This window comes from Lepidochelys kempii, chromosome 3 (assembly GCF_965140285.1).
Source record: "Lepidochelys kempii isolate rLepKem1 chromosome 3, rLepKem1.hap1, whole genome shotgun sequence".
NCBI lineage: Eukaryota > Metazoa > Chordata > Testudines > Cheloniidae > Lepidochelys > Lepidochelys kempii.
Window position 1 is genome coordinate 32,598,317 of NC_136382.1, and position 23,036 is coordinate 32,621,352.

The 23,036-nt window shown below is 41.3% G+C and overlaps 1 protein-coding gene across 3 annotated transcripts in view; it reads right to left on the reverse strand.

Annotated features, from left to right (window-relative positions):
* Positions 1-23,036, reverse strand: part of ASAP2 (ArfGAP with SH3 domain, ankyrin repeat and PH domain 2) — a 168,186-nt gene that overhangs the window by 112,688 nt on the left and 32,462 nt on the right. For 2 of the 3 annotated variants that reach the window (XM_073336056.2, XM_073336057.2), the window contains exons 2-3: positions 21,336-21,408; positions 11,970-12,115 (exon numbers count right to left, since the gene is read on the reverse strand). In XM_073336056.2, the coding sequence (XP_073192157.1) occupies positions 11,970-12,115; positions 21,336-21,408 (219 nt within the window). The remainder of the gene's footprint in view (positions 1-11,969; positions 12,116-21,335; positions 21,409-23,036) is intronic. The other variant, XM_073336058.1, reaches the window with a different exon arrangement.

The following is a 23,036-nucleotide window of genomic DNA, read 5'->3' on the forward strand; positions in this document are numbered from 1 at the left end:
TCTGATCAATGAGCGGCGGAACTTCCTCCTGGGGCAGACATGTATATCCCAGCAAGCAGAGGATAGCCCTGGAGTTCTTCAGGTTATAGAGGAATCCATCTTCTGGCTGAAGAGGTGATTCACAAAGTTCTGTTATATTCCTAGGGAACCCTGAAACATGAAGCCATGATCCCATGCTCACGATGTTGGCAGTAGCCATAGCTCTAGAGAAAGTATCAGCAGCACCGATTGGAGAGTGGTCCTAGCTATCAGTTTGTCTTAGTCTATCAGAGCTTGAAAATGAGCTTTATTCTGTTGCAGAAAGCTGTAAACTCCACAAACTTGGCTAAATATGGTTTTTTGAACTATGCCATAAAGATCTGGCTATTGACTATCATGAACTGGAGGCTGGATGTTAAGACCATTCTTCCCAGCAGATCCATGTGTATGCCATTTTTATCAGCAGGAATAGACCAGGGATGTTGATGCCTAGCCCTTTCAGAAGCAGCATGGACTACCAGTGAGTTGGGAGCTGCGTGAGAGAACAAAAATTCTGCTCCCTTGACTGACACGTAATAACACTTCTCTGGTCTTTGGGGGGCAGGAGCGCAGGTGGGCCAAACTGTCCTAGCTGGCTCCAGTATGGCTTCTTTAATGGGAAGAGTTATACTGTTGGGTCTGGATAAATGGAGGATGTCTAAGAGTGTGTGTTGGAGTCCTGGATCTCCTCAAGAGGAATCTGAAGCTCCCCAGCAACTCTGTGCAAAAAGTCCTGGAACTGCCTGAAGTCATCAGCAGGGGAGAGGGGAGGAGAAGAGAGGAGATGTAGGAGTCACCGCTTTGTCCGGGGAGGATAACAGTCTTGCTGGCCACAGTGGAACTGCCAGATCCATAGCATCATGTTCCAGATCCATAGCATCTGCCGGATCCACAGCATCTGTCGGATCTGGGGGAAGATCTGAGCCTCCCCCTAGAGGGGAGGCAAAAGGTGACTTAGTGGCATATTGGATAAACTCTGCAGCGAGGTATTGTCTCAAGGCCCACAGTAGAGCCAAAGGGGGAGTCAACAGCTGGTCACGGGTGCCCCCATGGCAAGGGGTACCAGTAGCTCTGAGTCAGAGGAGGTGCAGGTTGGTGCAGGTCTTTTGGGTGGAGGAGGACACAGAGTAGGGGAAGAAAGATTCACCATGTGGTTCACAATCTCCCGATGAAAAGAAGGCTAATTCTGGTTCCAGTGGCAGTACCAAATGTGCTGTTAGAGGGGAGATGTATTCTTCAGCTGGGACAAGTGATTCCCTTGGAGGTGATATTATCTCCTTGGAGACAGACGGAGGAGGTGATTCCAGATCTGGGAAAGCAAAAATGTCCCATGGGATGGCAACGGATTCATATCTCTCTGGTGTAAGAGGAGTTCGGCTTGTTCAAGCCATCAGACCCAGCGAGGAGGACGGTATTTGAAAGTTGACAGTGATTGGACTTAGTGCTGATGGATCCTGAGGTTTGGGAGGAGTCAGGGATGATGGTACCAACAGAACTCGGTCCAGTACCAATGGAACTCATTTATGGGCTTTCTAGTTGGTCCTCTGGGATTCAGAACAGCCTAAGTCTTCATGGGCTGAGCTGATGGGCTTGCTTACAGTCTAAACCAGCCTCATTGAAGTAGATTTACAAGAAGACTTAGTCTCATGCTTACGAGAGTGCATTCTGATGAGAGACACCCCCGCCCCGTGAGGGCTGTGAAGGTAGATTTCTCTCACACCAGAGTTAGACTTCATAAACAGGAAGCGCACTGCTTGCTGAATCATGTAGATGTAATGGGGGAGGCGGGGGTGACCCTGGCCTGCATCCAATTGGAGCCTCATGGCTTTCTTCATGAGGTATTTGTGGAGACAGAGTTCCTGCCCTTATCGGGTACGCTGGGGAACAATCAACAGATACCACACCTCACTGCGATGTGGGCTTCCCCAAGGCAGTACAGACAGAGCAGATGGGCATCACTGATTGAGAAGGATCGTGGGCAGGAAGCATAGAGTTTGAAGCCTAGTGTCCTGGGTATAGTTTGGTACCCAAACAGGATACGGGGCGTATGGGGGGGGAGAGAAAAAGGGGGGAGAAGTCGCCTTGGGAGCCTAATCTAACAGTAATAGATATATAAATCACTAAAGTCTAAAAGCTGTTAAAACTATTTACAGACTCTACAATTCTTATTTTGTAGAATGAAGCCAAAGCTGTGGATCCTGAAAGTTCTGACCCAGACCATGTGGCAGTGAGAAGGCACCGGAGAAGCCGTCGGTCCACTCCTCCCTTTCCCTCCTTAGAGGGAGGCACGAGGTAAACCAGGGTGTACGTGTGTACCAATGGACAATACTTGCAAATTCTCCAGCTCCAGACATATAGTGTGCATGCATAACTCACAGGGGAATACAATAGGGACAATTACTTGAACAATTCTGCAACCCAGACAAACCCTTAAGGGATAAAGGGAGAAATGTGATGAACATGAACCCTGGATACAGCTGAAGACTTCACAAGGAAAAAAGACACAGAAAGGCTACCAGAGAAATCACGTATCTTTGTTAGGATTTTATCCGACGAAATATCATCATCCTACATCCAACCTAGCAAGCTATGCTTTCGTAGTCTAAACCAGTGATCACCAACTGGTTGATCCTGATCGACTGGATGATCCTGGAGGATCTCCCAGTCTCCCAGCTGTGCAGCGGGGCTGCCACTAAGATAGGCTCCCTGCCTGCCCCAGCTCCTGTCTGTAAGCACCACCCCCACAGCTCCCATTGGCCGGGAATGGGGAGCTGTGGCCAATAGGAGCTGCGGGGGCGGTGGCTGCTGAGAGGGGCAGCACACAGAGCCACATTCCGCCTGCTCCTTCTCCCTCCACCCCCCCCTCAGGGGCCACAGAAACTTTCCAGGAGTGGCGTGGGGCTAAGGTAGACAGGGAGCCTGCCTTAGTGGCAGCCATGCTGCACCTCCCACCACGAGCCGCTGGAGGTAAGTACTGCCCGGTGGGAGGCCACACCCCAATCCCCAGCCCTGAGCCCCCTCCCAGGGTCTGCACCCCAAACCCCAGCCCTGAGCCCCCTCCCAGAGCCAGCACCCCAAACCCCAGCCTTGAGCCCCCTCCCAGAGCCAGCACCCATACCCCCTCCTGCACCCCAAGCCCCAGCTCTGACCCCCCTGAGCCAGCACCTGCACCCCCTCCTGCACCCCAACCCCTGCCCCAGCCCCTCTCCCAGAGCCAGAACCCTCTACCCTCTCCTGCACTCCAACTTCCTCCCAGAGCTTGCACCCCAACCCCCTGCCCCAGGCTCAGCCCAGAGCCCCCTACAAGATTCACCCTCTCACCAGTGCATTCTTCAGTGAATCAGAACAGAAAAAACTGGTAGCAGAAGCCAACATTTAAACAAAGAGGAAAACAGAACACTGACTGCCCTTCCGGACAGTTCTGACTGCTTTCATGAGCAGTGCTTAGGTACAATGGATGTAGACACTTTAGAAGAGAATATATATGCACGTATTTCTAGTTCAAGACTTTCAAATGAATTCAAAACTATAAAATAGGGTTTCTTTTTTAAAGTATTAACGTTTGACTTAATTGTATTCCTCCAATATTTTGTTTAACTTGTTATATTTATATTATTTACTACCTGTTATATCCCTTACATTTCTCTTTTACTTATTTTTGTAAAATAAATTTAAATGTATATTGGCTGGTAGATGTGCAGTATTAAATGCATGCATTGTTTAGACCTAAAACAGATAAATAATGTTTGTTCATATCCATAAATCAAGAGGTGGAATGCAGGAGAAAAATCTTAAATTTTCTTTACTGTTTCTGTTATAATAGCTTTTTTAAACAGTTTTATGTAAACGTCTCCCCGTTTTAGCACAGTAAAGAAGCATTGCTTTGCTGCTTCTCCCATTCTAGATAATCCTAAAATGTACACAAAAGTATATAAATCACCCAACAAATGTCAGTATGTTACCTCTACATTTTGATCTCTAACTTCTTAAAAGTTGTTGGGAAAGGAGACACACTCTGAGGTCTGGGAGTGCTTCAGGGATGTTGCAAGATCAGTTGCCCCTGGTGCCAAAGAACTGGCAACTTCCACGTTAAAAAACCACCACACAACTGACCTGGTTTCCACTTCTAAAACTGCTGCTTTGGCAGCCACACAGTTTTTCCTGTGACAGCTTCCAACCAGATAAGATGACAGAGATAGGGTAGTAAGTTAACGTTCACAAATTGGAAAAGGCTGGGAGGGAGGAGAATGTTTATTTTCACTCAGCTGCCAGAAGCCATACTAGATGTAATAGCCAAGCTAACATTTGCGCAGGGAAAAAGGACTAAGCTAATTTAAAATCATAGGGCCAAATCCTGATGTCCTTACTTGGGTAACCCATCTATTTAGTTAAAGTAGAGGTTTACTCAAGACAGGACTGCAAAACCTTAAAGCCTGCACTACTTTCAAGAGTTTTTGTTTAATAAAACACACATCCTAATCAAAAATGTCTATTACTTTTCACTGAAAAACCATTTGGATACACAAATAGGGATATGCCAAATGTGCTTTTAAATGTTTTATAACTGGAATCAGCCGAAGGAGGCAAAGGGAAGAATCTCGAACGAAACAAAAAGCTTGTTGGAGAAGCGGAGAAACATGAAAAGGGAGCTTGGATAACAACCTTGAGTACTCCATTCTGTGCAAGCTTATACGGCAAAAACTGAAGGACAACTTTGAGAACTTCCAGAAAGAAAAGCTCCTCAAAACAGCTGAATCACACAAGAATCTCAGGACATGGAAGCGGGAATTGACGCAGTATAGACTGAGTGTAACAGCACTAAAGAACAAGGATGGAGAGACAGTAATCGACAGAGCAGGGATGGAGGAGGTCTGCAGGGACTTTTATACAGAACTGTTCAAATCAAGAACCAATGTCCCTCTCCCAGTGCTCCACCAGTGAGAAGAACGCATCCCCCCAATAACGGTCAGCGAAGTCCAAAGCGCACTACACCAGATGAAGGAGGAAAAAGCTTCAGGCAAAGATGGAATAAGGTCAGAAATTATTTCTGCAGGAGGCAATGAACTTTGGAAGGCCCTCGCTTTAAGATTCAGTCGACATGTTGAAGGAAGAATATCATCAAGCTGGAAGGAGTTGAATACCATCTTGCTGCACAAGAAGGGGGATCAAGAAAAGCTTAAGAACTACCGCCCTATATGCCTGCTCTCTCACATCTACAAGCTCTTTACAAAGGTGACAACGAACTGACTTTCGCAGAGTCTGGATGAACAACAGCCAAGAGAGCAGACAGGATTCCGAAGAAATTTCAGCACGACCAACCATATATTTACCCTTAGCCAGCTCCTAGAAAGAGCGAGGGAATACAAACTCCCGCTGTGCATTGCTTTCGTCAACTATGAAAAAGCCTTCGATCGCGTCCAGTTTAACGCAATTTTAAAGGCACTCACAGAGCAGGGCATTAACACGCAATACATCAGTTTGTTGAAGGAAGCAAATACTGGATGCACAACAGATATTACTCTCCTCGAAATTCACCTCTGCATGTCTATCAAGAAAGGCGTGAAGCAAGGAGATACAATTTCACCGAAACTATTCACTGCCTGCCTCGAAATGCTTATGAACAAGATCAATTGGAGGAGTGGTGTCAACATAAACGGAGAACGATTATCTCATCTCAGATTCGCAGACGACATCGTGCTAATTGCCGAAAGCATCAACCAACTGCTGAGCATGCTATGAAGGCAAGAAAAGCAGTCAGGTCAGCCTGAAAATGAACCTCTGTAAAACAAAATACATGCGACCAGACGTCTTACGAAAAGCCAGAATAATGGTAGCAGGAGAAGAAATTGAAGAAGTGGAAAGGTACGTATATTTGTGCCAAGAAGTCAATATGCGCCAAGACCTGAACGGAGAACTCTCGCGAAGGATTCAGGCAGGATGGTGTGCGTTCGATTCCATCAAGTACGTCCTCAAAGGAAAAATCAACAAAATCACACGCACAAATATCTTTAATTCAACAGTGCTGCCAGCCATCTTGTACGGCAGTGAAACGTGTGCACTGACAAAGAGAAGAGCAGCGGCTGTCGGTAGCTGAAAGGGCAATGGAACGAGCTATGTTGGGAAATCTCCCTTCTGGATCGCATCCCAAATGAAATGATCCGAGAACGCAGGGGTGTGAAAGATATCGTTGTGGAAAGCAGACATAATAAGATGCGATGGGCGAGCCACACAGCATGGCTCATGGACAATAGGTGGACCGCAATCATAGCTGAGTGGTACCCAAGAGAACAGAAAAGACCACCCGGCCGGCCTCCAAGAAGATGGGAAGATGACATTGTTAAATGTTTCGGCTGAACATGGAGAAAAAAGGCAAGAGTGCGAAAAGAATGGCAGATGTGTTGTGATCGGCACAGTCTTAAAGACATCTGAAGACCAATTGATCCAGGTGAATTAGAATCAAGCACTCTAAGTGTGCATTTTATGGTGGTTAACCACTTCTCTACTCTTGGTGTGTTAGCACTCAGCCATTGGCCTCACACACACCAAAGCACACTGGTGTTCATTAATAACTGCTAGTATAGCTTAATGCATTACACTGCTTAAGTAACTTCCCTTTCTCTAAAGATAAGCACTATTTATTTGAAAAATTTAAAACAGGTTTCCTAGTGTTGCAGGTTTTTAGCAGCACAAAACTAATTAACATCAACAGGAAATGAACAACAATGAAATATTACACCACTGTCAAGATATAATTTGTGTGCCTGACCTTGGAATTTTTAAAAATTAATTATATAGTAAAAGAAAAAGCATTGAAGAAAATCAACCAAGATGAAAGTATTTTATTTAAAAAAATAAATCACACAGTACATTTTAGAAAATGCAAACCCCCCCTATGCACCTAAGCGAAATACTACGATGGAAAATTTCTTCCTGACAAGAGCTATCAATTTGTGCTCAAAAATATGAGGATTACAATTCTAGATGTTAAGAGAAGAAAAAGCACCTTTAAGTAATCTAATCCATCACCCTAGCCAATGGCCAATAGTTCCCTACAGTATATTTTCTAACTTTTTGTCCAGTCAAAGTTTAAATGTCTAAATGATGGGCTTCCACCACTTTCCTTGGGATTCTTTTGCTTAGCCTAAGAAATTTTAGCATGAGCAAGTTTTGCTTCTACTTGGATCCCAATTTCCTCTCCTTCCTCGTCATTAACATAATTCAACTATCTGGTAACTACTGTATTTTTTCCTCCACATCTCTTAGTTATGTTTTAGACAAAGTATACATGTTTAACTCTTTTAATCTTTCTTCATAAATCCCAGATTCAAAGCCTGATGATTTGTAATTCTCTTCTGAACTCCTTCCAGTTTGTCAATTTCTTCCTGGTAAAGATATTAATATAATATTCCAGATGCAGTTGCAGCCATATGAACAGGGATTACTACCTCTCTGCATAGGCAGCCCACAACTGCACTCACCTTTTTGTCATCATATCCCATTGCAAGACCATGTCTTACCTTGCTCTCTATTATAAACTTCCTCCCCCAGAACACTCATCATTACTCATCAATTTCCAAGTTGAACTGCATGTTAATTTCTGATTTCTCTAGGACCTTGTGTCATTTCTCTGTTTTCACTAGTGTTTGCAACTTCAGTAAATTTTGTTGAGATGCTGAAAATCAAGATCAGTCATCATATTCACATACCTCACTTGACTCAATGACATGCTGCTCTTTCAAATAAAGAATAATGATGCACATTTTAAAAACAGCCATCAGTGCAGTGTCATATGATCCTTTAGCAAGTTCTCTGTCCGCATATACCAATGAGATCAGGAGTAACTCCATTAAAGTAAGGAAATCATGATTTTTTAACAAGGTGGAGAATCAGAACCAATCCTGCAAAGACTTACACATACGCTTAACTTTACATATGTGAGCAGTCCCACTGACATTAAGCAGACTACTCATACCTGTAAAGCTATGCACATTTGCAAGTACAGGACCTGAACTTTAAAAAACCAAAACAAAACAAAAAAAACCAACAGAAAAAAAATCTTAAAGCTCTTTGTTTCAATATCTTGCAGGGGAGCAAGTGTCATAGGTTAATTGTATACACTGTACAACTGCATTTCCTTTGATCAGTTTTAAACATGTTACCTTTTAAGTTCAATGAGTGCTCTCTTGCTTTTGTATTATGGAAAAAGTAAATAGGAGCATCTGGTAGGCCAAAATATGTAGCAAAAACATTGACCCTTACTTTTCTCCTTTGTATATTAATAATACTAGTATTTTTAATTTACTCCTCATATGGAAGCTTTTTCTCCCGTCCTCAGCACTTTCTGTAAAGTGAAGATTTCAGATTCTAGTGGTTACAATCCAGTACTTTTTATGAGCACTGAATTTACAAAAAACACGAAATTAATAAACAAACAGACTAAGGCTAAAAAGGCCACTGGATACTTAGGAGGAGGGAAAGTATATTGAGGACCAAACCACACCATTGATGCTACTATTCTAACTGAATGAATGCCAAACAAGCCATCAAAGAAAAATACCACCAAGGAACAACATTGTGTATGCCAAGAAAGATATTTTTTGGAAAGGAACACTGACCCACCTAGGTTATCAGAATCAAAAGAAACATCAAGTGGACTTCTTAAAGACCATTTCTGACCTAGAGAAAGCTCAAGGAAATTTTATAGCAGTATACTGGAGTTACAATACAGAAGCCAGTAGACAGAGCTCTACTATGGATTATCTGGGTTCTGTACTGGAGAAAAAGGTGCACATCTATAAGTAACTGATAAAAACCAATGTAGCAGAGAATGTAAAAAACTGATAATTTTAAGGGAATAATACATATTAATGTGCAATTCAGTCCCCCTCTAGAAATGCCACCACAGCTTTTACAGCTAGTCTCCAAACATGAAGAATCAAAGCACTGGAAAATTGAGTTCTCCAAAAAATATAATCTTATAGCTTCAGTAGCTATTTTAAAATGCACATACAAAAGGAATCCAGCCAAATATACACATTCATTTGCTCCCAATCAAAGCTATACCAAGGCCTGAACTTCAACTTGGCCACTGTATAGTTGAGTCACAAGATACCAGAAACAGAGTTTCTGATGTAAGGAAGCGAAAAGTTTAAAAATCCAGATGCCTGGATACGACCATGAAAAGATTGAAGTCATAATGGCAAAGCATGTACTTTGGGAAACCTTCTCCAACAAGTATCCAAGGGGTAGCCGTGTTAGTCTGTATCCACAAAAACAATGAGGAGTCCAGTGGCACTTTAAAGACTAACAGATTTATTTGGGCATAAGCTTTCGCGGGTTAAAAAAAAATTCTTCATATGCATCTGAAGAAGTGGGGTTTTTTTACCCATAAAAGCTTATGCCCAAATAAATCTGTTAGTCTTTAAGGTGCCACTGGTCTTCTCCATCAGAAGAGAAAAAAGAATTAAAAGCTGTGAAAGCAGACCATCTTTAAACTAGATTCATACGACATGAAGGAACGATTTAAAGGAAATCTCTCCCTTTTTAATTGAAACATTTTAGAACTGCAACCCCCAAAATGCAACCCAGATGTTAAGCTGACAGAACACAATAGCTCTCCAATCAAAAATCAAGAAAATTCAAAATAAATGACAAGGTAAAGCTTAACACTAGGCCTCAAGTTACACTAGTGTAAATAGTTTTGTCATCTGTTCCAGTCTGGGCACGTCCTCTCTCTCCCCTGAATATTGCTACTCATTCTGCTAGCATCTTTTTAGAAATCTTTTAAAAGTGCCTTATGGAACTAAAGAACACAAGTGATTAAAATAATGGCTTGCAGCAGCAGTTTGTATGGCATAAAACAAACTCTTTACAACTGAAACACAGTGCGTGCCAAGTTAATGTCAATACATTCATTTTTGATGCAGAATGCTTCAAAATCTCTTCGTACTGTACATAATTCAGTGAGTGAGGAGAGACTAAAAGGGTATTTTGGGGGGGGGGGGGAGGAGCATGGATGGGGGAAGGAGGTACTGAAAGGACTTCAATCTGACATTCCAAGTGTGTAAAACATTCAGGTCAGTATAGTTTACAGCAGACTAAAGAAACATGAAATGTGCATTATGCAGAGCTATGATGTTGTATTGTATAAATAAAACAGATACCAATAATAAAGAAGAATCCAAAGTCTCTTCAGAATACTACAGCACTCCTTAGACAGTCCCTTGTAATTTCCACTTAGAAAACGACTTGTATCCAAGCTCTTTTGAAGATGATTTTCAAAGTAGGATACTTCCAGAAGCATGAACAATTTATTCAAGTAGTATGAATTTCTGGCTGGAAAAATTAAAGAAATACTGTCCAAGAAATTCATGTTTATAAATAAGTGATTTTCAAAAAACCTTAGAGTTTGTGTTTTTTCTTGCTTGGACATTTAACAGTTTTTTTGGGGGAGAGTTTAAACTTTCCCTGCTGGTATCTGAAACTCAGATAACAATGGGTGTCTGTCTTCAGTTCTCATTTTGAAATCAACAGGAAGCAAACAACTTCAAACCTCAGAAGGGTGGAGCACATCAGGAGAAAGAAAGGAGCTGTCCATTGGGATGCATCCCTCACCAACCTGCTGTAGAGGAAGAGGGGAGAGCAGGCCTACCTGCTGGAATCCGTTGAGTCTCCCCTGACGTAAGATAACATAATTATAATGAGACAAGAGAAGGAGCCACCAAGTTTCTGTACAAGAAAAAATATGTGGCACTCAGCCAGTAGGGAAAATTAGAACCATAAAACGAGAAGAATGAAAGACTTTGCTACTGACTCCTCACATGTGCATTTCTGATCTATATAAATTGAAGCAAGAAAAATAGACTGCTGACAGCGAGAAGCCAGAACAGAGCAACAAGGTTTAGAAACACTGCTTTTCGTTTTGCTTAGAGAAAGATGAATCTGTTGATGAAATTACTCTCCTACAACCAAGTCTCATAATGACCTTAAAATAGTCTGATCAGGTCACACACACAGGGAGCCAGTTATGGTCTGGAGGCTCCTCTAAATAACATCAGCTGGCAACTGTCCCCAGAAGACCACTGCCCGCTGAGCACAGCTGAAGCACATCACACACTAGTCATTCCTCCTTTCTGGCCCCTGAGGAGGGTAGCATCAAAGTTAGCTCTACCTGGCTCTATGAGGGTTTGGAACTCACCCATCCTAGGGGAATGCAGCCAGCTTTCATTCCCTGATTGTGCCCTCTGAGCAACACAAAGCATCAGAGTGGGCAAAGAATCTGCCTCTTGCAATTTAAGTTTTTATATTCCCATGTTTGCTCTGTGCATGCAGAACACATATAATATGGCCCTGATCTTGCAAGGCACAGAGTGCCCTCAACTACTATTGACTTCAGTAACACTTGATGTGCTCAGCATTTGCAGAATTGAACCCTATATATTATTATTTATAATCTGCAGAGTGCCAAGAATGGGTAGGCTTTTTACATGCAAGTAAGAAAACCATCTGTTCTCCAAAAGCTTACAGTCCAATTACATAATGCAAAAGCAATATATAAAAGGAAGGTAAAAACAGAATGAACAAGCAGTGGAACATAAGTAATATTTTGTTAGTTTAACAGTTTTAATATTTTTTTTGCTGCTGTTGTTTAATAATAGAGATTATGTCCACTTCCATGAGAAAAGCACTAAGATTCATAGGCTTCAAAGAAGAATATTTCAATTATGGATTTGAATGAGGCGAAGGTGGAGCTGTGGCATACTGGTTCAAGTAAAAGATTACAGACATTTTCAGGGAGGTCAGAAATACTGGTCTCCAAAACACTGAATTTTCTTCAACAGGAACAATTGTTGTGGTTTTATTCGTGAACTAGATATACCTGAATCTTCTATACGTATAATTCTTCCTAATATAGTTCCAATCATAACGTTTTATTCTAGACCATTTCTTACCAAATTTTTGAAGAGAGCAGTCAACTCCTTTGTAAACACAGAAAATTTTAAAAACGCTGTTCCCAAATCTGGATCATCCCTACAGACACAGTTGCCTCCAAATTTCTCCAATGCTTGAGTGTACTGTTCTTCATTTTCCACATGAGCTTCAAAAGAGCAAATGCAAAATTAACTCCAATAGCTACATGAACAAATTACTGAAAGTTACAACTGGCTAAAACAAAGTTCCAGAACTTTCAGATGACAATCTCTTTATTAACTTACTTTATATGTCAACTTGATACATTCAAATTAATACTTCTTAAAAAAATAAAGTTTGTTAGATTATGCACCAAAATAATTCTTCAGTAGTAAATTTAGTTTATGATCTTTGATTAAAAACACTGGCACGTGTCTTACTGTAGATCTGTAAAAAGCGCAATGATTTTCCCCACCCGAGAAATCCCACTGTTTCCTGGGAGATAAAAACTCTGTAAATAAAATTAGTCAGAAAGTTCACAAAGGGACAGTGAAATGAAGAACAAAACACATATTATGTGATTCACTTCACAAAAGCATGTTCATTCCTCAAACATTGAAGGCATACATGTTATCCAAAACAGAAAGCTTGACATTCTTTAAATGAAACACAAGAACACACTAATTTCGTATCCAGTCTACTAACTGGTTAGGTCTACCACTTATCTGTGTCTAACCTTAGACACCAAAACACACACTTACTGGCCTTTTCAGTATTTAGCCTTTTACAAAGTTTGAGCCTAACCTACCTGAATGTGTTAAAAACATATTTAATTGATGCTAAGCTAACTGGACAGAAGTGCACAACTTTTAAAAACTGAAAAGATTCTGAGCTGAACTATCTGGTCACCTCCTTTTAAAATGATGAAGCTTGTACTTTATATTTTATACATACAAAATAAAGTATGTTAAAGAACATTTAGCTTGCCAAGTTAAGCACTCTAAAACTAGGAAGCACCTGATTTACAGTCGCCATTGCAGCCTTAATTTTGCCCGCTTGTGCTTCTATCCTGTATATTGAATGAGGTACAGGTCCTTTGGGAAAAAATAGTATGCAATCATGTAATTGAAGTGTGCAGCCTAATGCATACACACAAGAGGGCTGGTTTAAGGTCGCACAGACAACATTCATTTGGGCATTTCCTAACTTTCCAGTGCTTGAATTTGCAACCTTATTAACAAAACTACATTATTTTGTATGTAATTTCCTTGTTTTTTTAAAAAGAGAGAAAAATAAATTCTATGATGTGTAACTGTACATATCCACCCAACATGCAACATCAGCAAGGTTTGAATCTTGTGCTGTAGTGCTGAAGATTCAGACTTCGAACACTTAAGCAAAGTACATTAGCTGGCAGCACGAGGAGGTCACCATCCAAGAGAGGGAGGAGAACGAGGCGCTGGCATGATGGATGGATCCAGATGTACGGTTGGTTTTCTTTCTTCTCCTTCCCCAATCCCCTGGAAGGTGAGGGGCTTCTGCCCCATGGAGCGCCCCAGAATTAGGGATGCCAGGTCCAAAGAGCGGTGTGGTTTGGAGGGGAGGCTTCCCTCCTCTCTCCCCCCTACAGATGCTCCCCGGTGTTCGGAGTACAGAGTGTGGTGGGGGTGAGTGTAACAGTAGCATGAGCCTGGCCTTAGAAAAGAAGGTTCATGATCAATTATTATTTGGGCACATTCCCAAAATTACCCTAAGGAACACAAGCCACATTAGGGAAATAGCAATTTGAGTAGTTTATCTTGTAGCCAAACCCGAACAGAATTTCAGGGACAAAGAAAAGACATCTCTAGCCGAGGGCTTTCTCTCTGATGATTTCAAAGGCCCACTGCAAACAATGGAGGTGTTAAAACTTCTCAAAAAATGCAAAAGAATCTCATAATGAAAGTATGAAACAATTTTTAAAAATTCCCCCGCAAAACATTTATCTGGAAGCAGACACCCAGCATAGAAAATTTCACCCCAGACTGTTAAAATGTGGCCATTACAAGCAATTGAAAATGGAGTCTAATGATGGGAAGTGCTGGGCAACCTTAACAACAGGCAGTGCTACTGGCTCCGGCTATAATAAATATTTTTTTCCTTGGACCGTATTCCTCTTCCATCACCATTCATAAATCATTCCTGATGAACTGTGAGGTCTTCACATCAGGGCTGTTTCTTTATAGATGTCTGTACATTGCCTAGCATAACAGGGCCCAGATCATGATGGGGCCTATGGTAATTTAAGTACTAAATAACATTACCCCCCCGAGTCTCAAATCAGGACCTTCATGGTCCAAAGGTGGCAACTCTGGTAGTTGACGCAAGAGGGAGTCTCCTCCTGCCTGAGTGAGTATGAGTTATACTAAGCATATTATCAATTTCAATTTATTCTTTACTTCTTACAGCCAGCACACCACCCAGTGCACAGGTCACAGCTTTCCAGCCACATCTAGTGTGCATGTATATTAAGATAGGGTTTTTCCAGCTCAAGTTGCTGTGAACTTCAGGATGAGAACAAACAGATTATTGAAACAATCAATTTGCACCTAGAAGAAAATAAGGTGATAAGTAATAGCCAGCAAGGATTTGTCAAGAAAAAATCATGCCAAACCAAACAAATTTCCTTCTGACAGGGTAACAGGCCTAGTGCACAAGGAGGAAGCAGTAGACATGACACTGTGACGGAGTGGGAATTTTTTATAAATATTTTGTATGAATATTGTGTGTGCCTCAGTTTCCCTCATATGCGGTATTGTCACCTAGTGGATGGGAAAGGGTTGTTTATTCTCCGGCAGGCTACCACACAGGTGAGACTAATGCCTTACTGTCTGCAGTCTGCCCCACCATTGGAGAGTCCATGAAGACAGGAGAGCTGGCTGTATTTTAAGGAATCCTTATTGAGGTTGCAGGCACAAACCATCCCGATGTGTAGAAAGAATAGTAAATATGGCAGGTGACCAGCTTGGCTTAACAGTGAAATCCTTGCTTATCTTAAACACAAAAAAGAAGCTTACAAGAAGTAGAAGATTGGACAAATGACCAGGGAGGGGTATAAAAATATTGCTCACACATGCAGAAGTGAAATCAGGAAGGCCTAATCACACTTGGAGTTGCAGCTAGCAAGAGATGTTAAGAGTAACAAGAAAGGTTTCTTCAGGCAACCTTTCTTGTTAGCAACAAGGTGGTGGTCAGGGAAAGTGTGGGCCCCTTACTGAATGAGGGAGGCAACTTAGTGACAGAGGATATGGAAAAAGCTAATGTACTCAGTGCTTTTTTTGGCTCTGTCTTCACAAACAAGGTCAGCTCCCAGACTAATGCACTGGGCAGCACAGCATGGGGAGGAGGTGACCAGCCCTCTGTGGAGAAAGAAGTGGTTCAGGACTATAGAGAAAAGCTGGACGAGCACAAGTCCATGGATAGCGCTGCATCCAACAGTGCTAAAGGAGTTGGTGGATGTGATTGCAGAGCCATTGGCCATTATCTTTGAAAACTCATGGCGATCGGGGGAGGTCCAGGATGACTGGAAAAGGGCTAATGTAGTGCCCATCTTTAAAAAAGGGACGGAGGAGGATCCTGGGAACTACAGGCCAGTCAGCCTCACCTCAGTCCCTGAAAAAATCATGGAGCAGGTCCTCAAGGAATCCATTCTGAAGCACTTAGAGGAGAGGAAAGTGATCAGGAACAGTCAGCATGGATTCACCAAGGGAAAGTCATCTAATTGCGTTCTATGATGAGATAACTGGCTCTGTGGATGAGGGGAAAGTAGTGGACATGTTATCTCCTGACATTAGCAAAGCTTTTCATACTGTCTCCCATAGTATTCTTGCCAGCAAGTTGAAGTATGGGCTGGATGAATGGACTATAAGGTGGATAGAATGCTGGCTAGATTGTCGGGCTCAACGGGTAGTGATCCATGGCTCCATGTATAGTTGGCAGCTGGTATCAAGTGGAGTGCCCCAAGGGTTGGTCCTCAGGCCAGTTTTGTTCAATATCTTCATTAATGATCTGGAGGATGGCATGGATTGCACCCTCAGCAAGTTTGCAGAGGATACTAAACTGGGAGGAGAGATAGATACGCTGGAGAGTAGGGATAGGATACAGAGGGCTCTAGACAAATTAGAGGATTGGGCCAAAAGAAATCTGATGAGGTTCAACAAGGACAAGTGCAGAGTCCTGCACTTAGGATGGAAGAATCCAATGCACCGCTACAGACTAGGGACCGAATGGCTAGGCAGCAGTTCTGCAGAAAAGGACCTAGGGGTTACAGTGGAAGAGAAGCTGGATATGAGTCAACAGCGTGCCCTTGTTGCCAAGAAGGCCAATGGCATTTTGAGCTGTGTAAGATGGGGCATTGCTAGCAGATTGAGGGACGTGATCGTTCCCCTCTATTCAACATTGGTGAGGCCTCATCTGGAGTACTGTGTCCAGTTTTGGGCCCCACACTACAAGAAGGATGTGGAAAAATTGGAAAGCGTCCAATGGAGGGCAACAAAAATGATTAGGGGACTGGAACACATGAGTTATGAGGAGAGGCTGGGGGAACTGGGATTGTTTAGTCTGCAGAAGAGAAGAATGAGGGGGGATTTGACAGCTGCTTTCAACTACCTGAAAGGGGGTTCCAAAGAGGATGGATCTAGACTGTTCTCAGTGGTAGCAGACGACAGAACGAGGAGTAATGGTCTCAAGTTGCAGTGGGGGAGGTTTAGGTTGGATATTAGGAAAAACTTTTTCACTAGGAGGGTGGTGAAAAACTGGAATGGGTTACGTTGGGAGGTGGTGGAATCTCCTTCCTTAGAAGTTTTTAAGGTCAGGCTTGACAAAGCTCTGGCTGGGATGATTTAGTTGGGGATTGGTCTTGCTTTGAGCAGGGGGTTGGACTAGATGACCTCCTGAGGTCCCGTCTAACCCTAATATTCTATGATTCTATGAAAGGAACATGTCTGAACATGCAGGATCCTCAGGTGAGTAAACTTTTTATTTCATACTTTTTTCTTAAGGACTGCCTGTCTTCCTACTGGACTATTCCTGAACTCTCATGTTTGAGCAAAAAATATAGTTGTTACTTTATGGTACTATCATTTTAGATGCAGTTGTGATAAAAAATAAATAGCTGAAATAGGCAGATCTTCCTTTTACAATTTCACCTTTAAAGTAGTACTGAGCGTCAGTGAATGTAATGAGTAATACAAATATGCAGTATGTGAATCCTAATTAAATAACTGCATTGACTTATTTTGTTTAGGAGAATCGATCCTCAACATACAGGATTCTGAAGACTATACACCTTCAAAATCACCATCACTTTCTATAGTTATCTGCCAATGATAGTGTTTCAGTCACATCACGTATGTCACATAGCCACAGTATATCACCTGTAGCAAAAAGAAAATAAAAATCTCCATCATCCAGAAACAACCATACATAAGTTTGTGATAAGAACCAGCAGATTACAAAAAAGAGGTAACTGATGAAAAAATTGCCCAGTTTGTTTATGCAACAAACTCTCCTTTCCGTATGATTGAGAACCCACACTTCATTATCATGGTTCAGTCATTACGACCAGGATACAGTCCACTCAGCAGAGCAGATGTCGCAGGCAAATTGCTGGATAAAGTGTATGAAAGAGAAATTGAGCAGTGTGCAAAAAGTCTAGAGGGTAAAATTGTTAATTTGAGTCTTGATGGGTGAAGTCATGATCACAATGATCTTGTTGTGTGAGCTTGTATGACAACAGAAGAAGGAAATGTCTTCCTTACAGAAACAATTTGGTACATCAAGAAATGCAAACACAGCAGAATACTTACAAGAAGTAGTAGTAAAAGCTATAACAAACTGTGGAAAAAAATTCAAATGTCTAGTACGCAGCTTGGTCACAGACAATGCTGCAAATGTACCCAAGATGGAAGATATTATTTAGAAGAGAGTCCCAAGCTAGCAACATACAGTTGCAGTGCTCATTTGATGCATCTCCTAGCCAAAGATTTCAGTGTTCCAGAAATAAAGGCTAATGTTGAAATTGCAAAATACTTCCGTAACAACCACTTTGCAGCAGCTGCTCTGAAAAAAAGTGGGAGGACCCAAGCTAACTCTCCCACAAAACGTGCGATGGAACTCAGTAGTGGACTGTTTTGAGCACTGTATCAAGAACTGGCCTAATCGGATGACAGTTTGTGAACAAAATCGAGAAAAAATAGATGGCACTGTCACAGCCAAAGTTCTCAACAGTGGGCTTAAGAGAAACGTTGAACACATGCTGAGTACCCTAAAGCCTATTTCTGTAGCCTTGAACAAAATGCAGGGAAATTGAGAAGGAACGGAGTAAGATCTTAAAAAGAGAAATTGCAATGACAGAGTTAAATTATAAGCATTAAAAAAAGAATGGGACAAGCACAAGCTCATTTTCTTGCAAATATTCTCAATACTCAGTATCGGGGTCAAACCTTAACTGCTGAAGAAGAGGAGTTGGCTGTGACATGACATCTGGCAATCATCCCTCCATAATGCCAACTATAATAAACTTCAGAGCTAAGGGTGAACCATTTAAGAAATATATGTTTGCTGATGATGATTTAAAGAAAGTCCCACCAGTGAACTGGTGGAAGTCACGTAAGCACTTAGATTCAGAGACTGTTGAAGTGATAATCTCACTTTTAACAGCAGTAGCTTCTTCTGTCAGTATAAAAAGAATATTTTCTTCCTTTGGACTAATTTATTCCAAATTGAGAAATTGTTTGGGACCTGGAAAAGCAGGAAAGCTTGTTTTTCTTTTCCAGATGATGAACAAACAGGAAAACGAAGGTGAAAACAACAGAGTTAGCTGCAGACGCCAATATTTTACGTTTCTCATGTTGACCTGGCTGACACAGTTGATTTAATTTAATATATATTTATTTATTTATTTAACTATTTTAGTTAAACTATTTTAATAAAAACAAACCTGATTTTAAAAAACTTGAATGTTTAACTAAATTCAAAAATTAATATGCTTGTTTTGTTAAAATATTATATATTTGCTGATGAAGAAAAAAATCCAGAATACATAACATTGTTGTTTTAATTAAATAAAACAACGTAAATGTCTGTCTGGTGATGTTCTCCTAGTAATAAAGCATGGCAAGAAAATCCTCCAAATATTATTGATTAACCTGTTGAGTTGGAGATTGTTCACCTCCCAATGACTTCATAAATATCTGCTTCAATTACCTTTGGTAAATGAAATAACCAAACAATCGTTCATTTTCTGATATAGCTGTAAAACTAATCTGAAAAGTTTTCAAAATAAATCACTTCAAAGATGTATAGTGTGTACCTTCTAAAAATGAAACCTACATCTATCTCTGAGTTGTGAAGAATATGTATTAAGGTTATAACAACCAACAAGAAGGCACTTTTATGTAGAAATCCATGATTAAATCGAGTCTTCCTGACTAGTGATTTAAATCAAATCCACCGTGTCATAAACACTACTGCTTTTACAATGCTGGCTGAGAGTCACTGCAGATGCTGAGAGTGGGGGTGCATTGCTCACTTTCTTTGGGTGTACAAGTCTCTTTTGGGTGGACTCGTTGAAGAGAGCTCATGGTGCGAAGCAGGGCTGTGAAGGCTCTGAGGCTGGGTCCAAGGAGATGGTGAAGCCAAGTGGCTTACTCCAGTGAAAGAGCGATACCTTAAGGGTCTGGCACACTAAAGAGGTACTCCCAGGGACTGTTCCAGAACACTGGAGCTGTGGATCCATGACAGATGCATCTTAATTTTCAGAGGGCTAAATGTCCCACATGACATTTAGATGAGCAAACTAGGGAAACATAGTCTAGATGAAGTTACTATAAGGTGGGTACAAAATTGATTTTAAAAACCACACTCAAAGAGTAGGTTTCAGAATAGCGCCATCAAACGGGGAGGGCCTATCCAGTGGGGTCCCACAGGGGTCTGTCTTGGACTGGTACTATTCAATATTTTCATTAATGACTTGGATAACACAGTGGAGAGTATGCTTATTGGATGACATTTAGCTGGCAGGGGTCACAAGCACTTTGGAGGATGAACTAGAATTCAAAAGGACCTTGACAAACTGGAGAATTGGTTGGAAATCAACAAGACTTAAAAATTCAATAAAGGTAAGTGCAAATTACTACATTTAGAAAGAAGAAAAATAAAATGGGGACTAACTGGCTAGGCAGTAATACTGCAGAAAAGGAACTGGGGGTTATAGCGGAGCAAAAATTGAATAAGAGCCAACAGTGGGATGCAGTTGCAAAAAAAGTCGAATACTCTGGAGCGTATTAACAGAAGTGTTGTAAGTAAGACACACCAAGTACTGTCCTGCCCTACTCAGCACGGCTGAGCAGGAGTACTGTGTCCCGTTCTAGGCATCACATTTTAGGAAAGGTGTGGAAAAATTTGAGGGAGTCCAGAGGAGAGCAACAAAAAGGATAAAAGACTTAGAAAAACCTGACCTATAAGGAAGGTTAAGAAAAACTGTGCATGTTTAGTCATGAGAAATGAAGACTGAGGGAGACTTCAAATATATTAAGGGCTGCTACAAAGAGGGTGGTGATAATTGTTTTCCACGTCCTCTAAAGGCAGGACAAGAAGTACTTATGGCCTGAATCTGGAGCAAGGAAGATTTAGGTTACATATTAGGTAAAATATTCTTTTAATACAAGGATTGGTGTGTACTAAAATAGATTACCAAGGAGGTTGTGGAATCCCCGTCTTTAAAGGTTTTTAAGAACAGGTTAGACTAACACTTATCAGGGATGGTCTATGGATAGACTTGGTACTGCCTCAGCACGAGGTCTGGACTTGAGGTCCCTTCCAGACCTATGTTTCTATGATTATATTATAAAGTTTTTTTTGTTTTTGTTTTTTTATGGCTGGCCACCCACCAAAAAACAGAAAATTCTCATCATCTGTCAAGGAAGATAAAAATACCAGTAAATATCTGTATGAGCATTTTTAAAATAAATATATTAATATGTCAAAATTATTTTTATAAATATGTATATACAATGTGTACACAGAAATATTTCTTTGTATTTTTATCTTCCTTGACAGGTGAAAAGATTTTTGTTTCATAGGTCACCAGCAATAGAAGACTGTAGTTCATTGGCTTTGTTCTCATTCTGCAATTCACAGTAATTAAGAGTTGAGGAGGGAAAAAAAATCCCAAACATTAAATAATCTAGTTCTCTCACTGCCAGGGCAGGATCACTGTCTAGAATATATTTGTTAGTGAGCCTCACTTCAACACTGCTTGTATTAGAAGCTCCCAATTCAGCAAACAGATCAAGTTTAAGTCTTCTTGCTTCAAATGCAAAGCAGTTGTCAGAGAAATTAACCGTACAGAATTATAATGTACTTACCCAGCCCAGATACATTTATAGCTTTCACTGATTTCTTCATTTTATAAAGAACTGTTCGGTCAACATCGAGAGCCTAAAACAAAAAATATGAATAAACATTAAATGCAAATTACAAAACAGCCATTGGCTGAGTTATATATTGGGGAAAATGTTAATGTCCTACTCATTACCATCTTGGCCAACTCTATTTTGTAATGATTAAATAAAAACATTTTTTAAAAAATCCATCAGCATGCTGTTCTGCTGCTTCTTGCCACAGAAACTTTCCTTCCTTCCCTCTTCCGTTGGTGATCAACACCACAGTTAAGCCAGTTTTCTTCTAGTGTTACTATAAGTTTAATATTCCAAAAGAACTGAAAACTTTCACACAATAAAATTATTCTTCCTATGTTAAATCATTATTAAAGATGATGGAAACATTTTCAATACACCCTATACTTTGATGCTGATGAAGAACCAAACAATGTCACTTCTCGAGCAACAAGATTAAAAATGACAATTAATTTTGGTTTCCAAGATAATTTAGTTTATTAATTGTACTTCTGACCACAGGAACTTTCTGACTGCAGTGCTGAACAAAAGAGATAGCAGATATTTCAACCATACAATGACTTGGTCTTTCATTGTTTATTACTATACAAGGCTTTCACAATGACAACATAAAATTCACATTAAAATCATATTCACGATTCTCCAATATCCATAACAAATGTCTTTCAAAGGAAGAAACGAAGACAGCAAACCTATTGCCTGCAAAACTGAAGGTGAAATAAAATGAAGCCTACAGTTTTTCTGGGATGCAGAAGAACCTGTGCTCATCAAAATGAAGCAAAACATATTGAAAGTGCAGTGACTTGGAGTCTGGGTTTCATAAGTGGTTAAGAACCCGCAGATATCACTGAAGAACAGTATTACAAACCACCGGTTTTATTATATATACTGTGACAGGGTCGGGCCAGATGGTTACAGGAGAGTGACAGAAGGAAGATATATTAGCCCCAGGTTAAGTAGGTCTATTTTCCCTGGATAAGGTAACAGGGAAGGTTGCAGAACAATCAGGAACTTTCTGGAAACAATTAAGGTAGACAGGCTGATTAGAACACCTGCAGCCAATCAAGAAGCTGCTAGAATCAATTAAGGCAGGCTAATCAGGGCACCTGGGTTTTAAAAAGGAGCTCACTTCAGTTTGTGGTACGTGCGAGGAGCTGGGAACAAGAGGTGCAAGAAACTGAGAATGAGTACTACTGGAAGTCTGAGAAGAACAAGCATTATCAGACATCAGGAGGAAGGGCCTGTGGTGAGAATAAAGAAGGTGTTGGGAGGAGGCCAGGGGGAAGTAGCCCAGGGAGTTGTAGCTGACAAGCAGCTGTTGCAGGAACCACTGTAGACAGCTGCAATCCAGAGGGCCCTGGGCTGGAACCTGGAGTGGAGGGCGGGCCCGGGTTCCCCCCACACCCCCAACTCCCTACTTGATACCGGAGGAGTTGAACTGGACTGTGGGTTCTACCAGAGTGGAAGGTCTGTGGCCTGTTCCCCAATCCACTAGGTGGATCCTAGTGGATCTGCAGACACTGCGGGGATTGTTCTTCCTTTCCCCATGCTGGCCAGTGATGAGGCTAACTGAATGAACGGCAGATTTGAGCCACGAAAGTAGCCAAACTGAGGGCTGCCGTGAACCTCTGAGGCGAGAAAATCCGCCAA